Source organism: Poecilia formosa, unplaced genomic scaffold (genome assembly GCF_000485575.1).
Source record: "Poecilia formosa unplaced genomic scaffold, Poecilia_formosa-5.1.2 Scaffold66, whole genome shotgun sequence".
Lineage (NCBI taxonomy): Eukaryota > Metazoa > Chordata > Actinopteri > Cyprinodontiformes > Poeciliidae > Poecilia > Poecilia formosa.
The window spans coordinates 1,012,957-1,019,565 of NW_006800005.1; the positions used below are offsets into that span (position 1 = coordinate 1,012,957).

Sequence of the window (6,609 nt, forward strand, 5' to 3'; positions counted from 1 at the left end):
TGTGTGAAGATGAATGCAATTAAACCATAGTTAAATATATGTATTTATTATTATTATTATTATTTATTTTTATTTTTTTAGCCTGGTACAGTCTGCCTTAACCACAAACGTCATTTTTCTTATATTTAATTTCCACTGTTGAGAGGCTCCGACTCCAAATATTCCATTTTAGCAACATAAATGACTTGTTACTTGTNTGGTGTCTACATATAATACAAACACAAGTACCTTTTATTCCCCTTTAACCATCTAATTTCATAACAAAATTAACAAAAACAAACATTTTTAGTCACTTAAGTAGCTACTCCTCAGTAAATGTTTGAACTTTTAAAAGAAAAGATGAAAAATTGTGACACCTGTAAAGTTCAGGTGTCACCTAAATGCAAGAAAAATGACCAGATTGTTCTTATAAAAGCAAGGGTTGCTGCCCAGGACTGCAGGAAGGCTTACAGTATCCAAACAATTCTGAGTTCCACAGCAGAAAAAATAATAAATAAAAAAATAAGGACCAGCTGCTGGAAGAGGTCAGACTGAGGGAGCTCCTTTCCGCTCTCTACAGTAAGCATATAAAGACTGAGCAAGTTTGATTTATTAGAAAACGGTTGCAAAACGAAGGCCTCCTCTCTCTAAAAACAACATGGTCGACAGATTTGGGGCTTCCAAAGTTGCATCTGAACAAACCACAAGATATTTGGAGCAACGTCCTGTGGAAAGATGAGACTGAAATGGAGGGTATGTGGCAATAATCCACGACGTCAGACGTGGCTGCTTTTTATAAACTGAGCCACTGTCTAAAAACATGAGGTAAAACCGTTCTAGTGGTCAAGTTGGGCAAATAAAAAAAAGATATTATTTCAAGAAAGTTGAACAAATAGCTGTTCTATAATTTTTTTTTCACTTTTTGCTGCATTATTGTCAGAAATTTTAATAGAGAGGCCAACAAAGAGCTGTGCAGATGGTTTTCGAAATGTTTTACAGAGGGGAAAACAAAACACACCATCCCCATGGAAACATGGTGGTCAGAAAATACTGGAAAATGAATGGGGCAAAACACAAGACAGGCCTGGAAGAAAATATGTCACAGTCTGCTTGATGTAATGACATCATTTTCATCAGAAGTTGCACCTTTTTAAAGCAGTTAAGATTTCTTTTTTTTTTTTTTCTTTTTTTGTTATGGCACAGACCGTAAACCTTCGTTTAGGAACGCTCTAGAAGTTGATCACAAATACTTACTGTTCTCTTTCTGGAGCTGTTGATTACCCAGGGGGCAGCAGACACACCGAGTGAAGGCTGTGTTTAAAAAACACAAGTTAATCACATTAAATCCCTTTGAGGAGTATCGATACCCGAAACAGAAACCTGTCCTTACCTGTGAGCTGGGTTCGCCTGGGAGTGAGGTCTGTACTGTGAGGGAGTAGCTGCCCTGAAGTGCCGCGTTGCTGGGATGCGCCGCCGGTCTGGAGCCCGTGGCGGGAGGAGTGTGGTTCCCCTTGGTGACGGACGCTTCGCCTCCCGTCGGGCTGGTCACCGGCTGCTCCCTGTGGATGTGCGTCTGGGCGGCCATGTTGGCCAACTCCTCCTCCCTCAGCCACTCGTCCTCTTCGTTTCCCGTTTCCATGGCAATGGAGAAGTTGTGACCGGAGTCCAGAGGGTGAGGCGTCGGCCTGTGGGTCTCCTGGCTTCTTGGAGCGGACGCTTGCCCGGGCCTCGGGCGCTCCCTGTCGCCCTTCTCCGACAGGGTGAAGACTTGCTGAATGCGAGGCGTTTGTTCGGAAGAGGGCCCTGCGTTCTGGGCTGGGAGGGAGGCTCGAGGCTTTTGCGGCGCAGGCGGTTGAGGTTGGGGGTTGGAGTGAGGTCTAGGCTGAAGCTGAGATTGGGATTGTGAAGACGACGACCAAGGGCGAGTTTGCACGGTACCGTATTGTCTAGTCCAGCTGTGGGGTACCAGCCCTGCGCCGGCACTTATCCCCCCGTCCCCAACGGATAAAGTGCCCTTCCTGATTGCAGTGTAGACTAAAGAACCTGAGGCAGACGTCAGGGGCGGGAGCGTGGCAGAGGGGGTCAGTAACTTGGAGTGGATGGGTGAGGACGTGGAAGTGCTCCTGCTCTGCAGAGCCTGGTTGATCAGAGACGAAGACGTGCGGATGGAAATCTCGGAGTCCGACTGAGACTGGGGGGCCTGAGGTCTCGGTCGAGAGCGGGGGACGGGGTTCAGAGAGTAAATCCCAGTCAGTATTACGTCGTTGTTGTTGTTGTTGTTGCTTCCGCTACTGAGGGGTGAGGATGACGACGGAGAGGAAGACGCCGAAGAGAGAGCGGGGAAAGACGAGGATGGAGGGAGGAGGTGTACGCGGTTCTGGATGTTTCGGGCAGCGGCTATGTCAGCAGGAAGCAGCGCCCCTGTCGCTAGGCTGTGATTGGACAGCACGCTTCCAGCCAGGGCGGGACCGGAGAGCAGCCCTCCAGCTATTCCGTGGCTCGACAAGGGATGAGACGCGCTTCCGTTCTGCTCGACCTTGGAGGCCAGTTTTCGTCGTTTGTTGCCAACCCATGTCTGCAGGAAAGAAAACGTGGGGTCCATTCAGGAACCTGATCCAACAAGGAATTGGTACAAGACTTTACCGAAGGTATCAGCAAAACACACCTACTCCTACAAACCAGACTCATTTCCTTTAAAGCAAGCGCTTTTGCTTCCTTCCCGCTTTTTCATGAGCGATTTCTACCGGCTTACCCGGACAACACTGAAGTCCAACTTGGCCTCTTGAGCACACTGCAGAATCAGCTGGAAGCAGGCCTTGCTCTGGTTGGTCATCCCGTTCTCATAGTAGCGTTCCAGGATCCTCTGCTGCTCAGCCGTGAATACAGACCGAAGGTTCATCTGACAGACAAGCAGAAGGAGGGAAACTCCTCAGATCACCACAAACCGGCCGCTGACCAACTTCGTCAATAGCATCTTTTTCACAAAGGTCTATATGAGGTGATGGGATAAAGGGACTATCAGGTCTTTATAGGAGGGTGGCAAGAATCTTCTGCTGTGACAAAGTTACTTTATTTCTAAGCACTGGGTAACACTTTGATATCGTTAATAGTGACCTACTAATTAATTATATTATTTCAAGCTCAACAGATATTTACCAAAATATTTGCAGTAGCAACTGTAGTGCAAATGGGTCTTTAGAAAGTCTTGACTCAGTGGAGGTGTGTGTTGCACATCTTTGTGAAAAGTTAAAATGGAAACAATATATCTTTTTTCTTTTACTTAGTTTCTGTTGATTTTTTCCCAAATTTATTTTTGTCAGATTAGATAGAAAGCATCTACGATCCCCAGTTTTTATGTCTTGCGATAGATTTTCAATTGGACTCAGGTAAGGACTTGTATTAATTTTTCCCCCAGAGAGATGAAGTACTGCATCACAGCAACAAAACCGAAACGTCTTTTTTATGCATATTTAGCGCTGACATACTCACAGTCTGCAGGCCACGCCTCTGTGGCCACGCATCCATATCACTACTAGAGGGGAACGAGGCAGCCATGCAGATCACAGCACCACCTCCATTTTTCTAGATCTCCGCTGTCGACCTTGAAGTCATCTTGCTGCACTGTGCCTCCCACACCTCTGTGTAAAATGGCTGAGGAGGAAAGCAAAGTGGACATAATCTTTATTCCAAGCGAAACAAGAAAGAGCATGCACACTATGTAGAGGGCCATTGAAAGTGATGTGATAGTCTACTTTTAGCTTCTGTCATTTTATTTGTGTGGAAATCTTCAAAGATCAGCACTGAAATAGGAGAAATTGATGGGAGTTTTCCCCCCCTTTTTTTTTCTTTTTTTTTTACAAAGTTAATAATTACTATTTATCTATTAAACCATTTTCATTGGATTGTAACTTATTTTTACCACACACTTTACACTTGCATTACATTTAAAGAGTTATATTTGATTGTTTACTGTAATTACAATGTAACTTTTTAATTGAACTAGTTTCTATTTGTGTTTTGAACTACAAAAAACGCTGGATTACTTTGCATATTAATTTAAAGTTCCTAAATGCTCTGATCAATCTAACAAAGTATTAATTTATCAAGTAAAATGTATTTTATATGATTGTTCTGTGCCACCGGTGTTTTTTTTTAAAATCATTATTATCATGGTGTTATTGTATCTCCGCTCTGAACAAATGAAATAATATTTATACATTTTCTCGATGCGAGATTATGGTTCCCTAGCTAGTAAACACATATTGCCATATTTATAACTTTTTCATGAAGCCTTAAGGTCGGTACGATAAAAAAAGAAACATAGCTTTAAGTAAACCGACTTATTAAGTATAAAGTTTGAAGTATAACCCATTCAGAAACGCAGGGAGCTGGAAGACAACAGTGGCCCAGTTTTAAGGAGGGTTTGATAAACACAAAGTCCCATACGGGAATGTTGTGCGACCAATAAGCACACAGCAGGTTTATTTTGGCAGGCGGACTGCGCATGGCTACAGTCAATATGGAATCTGCGGTGAGAATTAGCAAACAAATAGTGGGCACGTCAAACGAGTCCGCCGTCAACACGTCAGCCAGCGGCTTTAAAAACACATTAACCACGCAGGAAGCGCGTGACTAAACTCCACGACCAGGACCTAGAAAGTAAACAAACCGGGTAAGAGTCGCTCCGCCGCGGCGGCCATGCAGGCCCAAAGCCGCCATGTACGAGCCAGCCCACGCTAAGCTAGCGTTAGCATAGCTTCCCCCTATGGATAGCCGCAGCTAAAGTTTTCCTTCAAATCTATAATTTCCCGATCCCGGATAGCTTCCTCTTGCTGTCTCCAGCTCCGGACGGGATAAAAGCAAAGCAGCAATTTACCGCGGGCTTCTCTTAAAAGTGAAATCACTTTCTTTCATACCATTTCTGATGTCAAAATCAGACGGACGCTCCAAATCAGCAGATTTCTTCCCCGGTCCCCCTTTTTGCTAGACAATGAAATCAGAATGTCCCGATCATCAATTCTAATCATGATTGTGACGTGTGCGCAGACAGGAGCCAATGAGCGCTCGAAATCAAGGCTGTGACAGCCGAAGAGGGCTGAAAACTGAGCCCCCGTGGCCCCGCCCACCGTTGACTTTGTTCTGCGGGTTGCTGGAGGGGGAGGTCACGCAGTACGGAAGCAGGCAGTGGGAAATGGCCTGTTTCCTCCTCACAGTGGGATTTGTTGAAGTGATGTAGCACATTAGTGTTATTTTGGATAGGCCACGTATATTCACAGCTGGAGCAGCTGAATGGAGATGCTCTGCATATCCTGAATGCAAATGTGTGAAGATGAATGCAATTAAACCATAGTTAAATATATGTATTTATTATTATTATTATTATTTATTTTTATTTTTTTTAGCCTGGTACAGTCTGCCTTTACCACAAACGTCCTTTTTCTTATGTTTAATTTCCACTGTTGAGAGGCTCCAACTCCAAATATTCCATTTTAGCAACATAAATGACTTGTTACTTGTTCATAATAATGATAATAATAAAAAACTTGTCAACTGATTTTTTTTTTTTTTCAGTCATGGAGGTGATGGTATTTGCATTGAGAAGACAAATAACATGGTGTCAAAATTATTTTCAGTCTATTTTTTTTCCGTATATTCTCAATTTTATATACAAGATACACAGAAGCAATATACGTTGTGAAAAAGTTTAATATTTTTATCTCATTGCAACAAACATGAGCTGAAAAAAGATTGTCAAAGTATGATTTTACCCATGTTGTCATGGCACATATATACATATATATTTTTTACATACATAAAATATGTACATTTTGTGTTGTCTCAACAAAGAAAGAAACAAATAAGAACATACTTTAATATTAAACTAAGTTTTTGGTGAAGGTCCTCTGGTCAGATGATGCTGAAATTTTCTCAAAAAGCTGAGAAATTTATGTTACTCAGCTTTTTGATTTTACACCATCATTCTCTTCTTCTGTGACAACTTGGGGTGGGGGGGAGAGTAGAAGATGTCAAATGAAAAAATAATAAATTAAAGCTACGTCTGTCACTATTTATTAAAACAATTCAAAACAAGAACTTCTATTTTACATAAATTCATATAATTAATCCACATAATTAATCTCATCTTTAACAAAAATGACAAGGAACATATATATGTTTTAGAACAGGAAATAAAATCCCTGAGCAGTTAACATTTGTAAAATTAAACACAGCTAAAATGGATAACATTAATAATAACAGTTAAAATTATGCAAAAACATAGCAAAATTACTCATGAAACACTGAATATTATAAAATTTGTCTACAATATATGTTAAAATATAATACTTGTAAAGAAAACTGATTGTAAGCCACATATGACCACTATCAGAGCTGGACCACATGATGTGTGTAATGAATCATTTTACAATGTTTCATTCATATGTTGCTTTAAGTCTATCCCTAAAGAACCTATTAACAGACAAAATACCCATTAAAAGTAAGTACTTTTTTACAATCAACATTCAATCAGTCAACAATCAACATTTTGACTCTTCAGAGGGGCTGCCATGAAACAATGTTTCTGGTTGTTCCGTGAAAAACAAAGTGCCATACTACCTTCTGTAACTTACT

General features: G+C 41.6%; 1 protein-coding gene across 1 annotated transcript; it reads right to left on the minus strand.

Annotated features, from left to right (window-relative positions):
• Positions 1 to 1,182: 1,182 nt before the first annotated feature.
• LOC103139945 (highly divergent homeobox-like) lies at positions 1,183 to 5,309 on the minus strand. The gene is made up of 5 exons (XM_007554828.2): positions 4,896 to 5,309; positions 3,469 to 3,630; positions 2,732 to 2,878; positions 1,370 to 2,554; positions 1,183 to 1,290 (listed from the first exon to the last, which is right to left on the minus strand). The coding sequence occupies exons 2-5, from the start codon at positions 3,532 to 3,534 to the stop codon at positions 1,198 to 1,200; spliced, it is 1,491 nt and encodes a 496-aa protein (XP_007554890.1). The 5' UTR covers positions 3,535 to 3,630; positions 4,896 to 5,309; the 3' UTR covers positions 1,183 to 1,197.
• Between the last annotated feature and the right edge of the window lie 1,300 nt (positions 5,310 to 6,609).

Bases quoted from the DNA above. Each gene is read 5' to 3' on its own strand.
- LOC103139945 (XM_007554828.2), bottom strand. From the start codon at position 3,534: ATGGCTGCCTCGTTCCCCTCTAGTAGTGATATGGATGCGTGGCCACAG. The intron at 2,879-3,468 runs GTGAGTATGTCA...CTTGTCTGTCAG, and splicing joins AGAGGCGTGGCCTGCAGACT to ATGAACCTTCGGTCTGTATT. The intron at 2,555-2,731 runs GTAAGCCGGTAG...TCTTTCCTGCAG, and splicing joins TGGACTTCAGTGTTGTCCGG to ACATGGGTTGGCAACAAACG.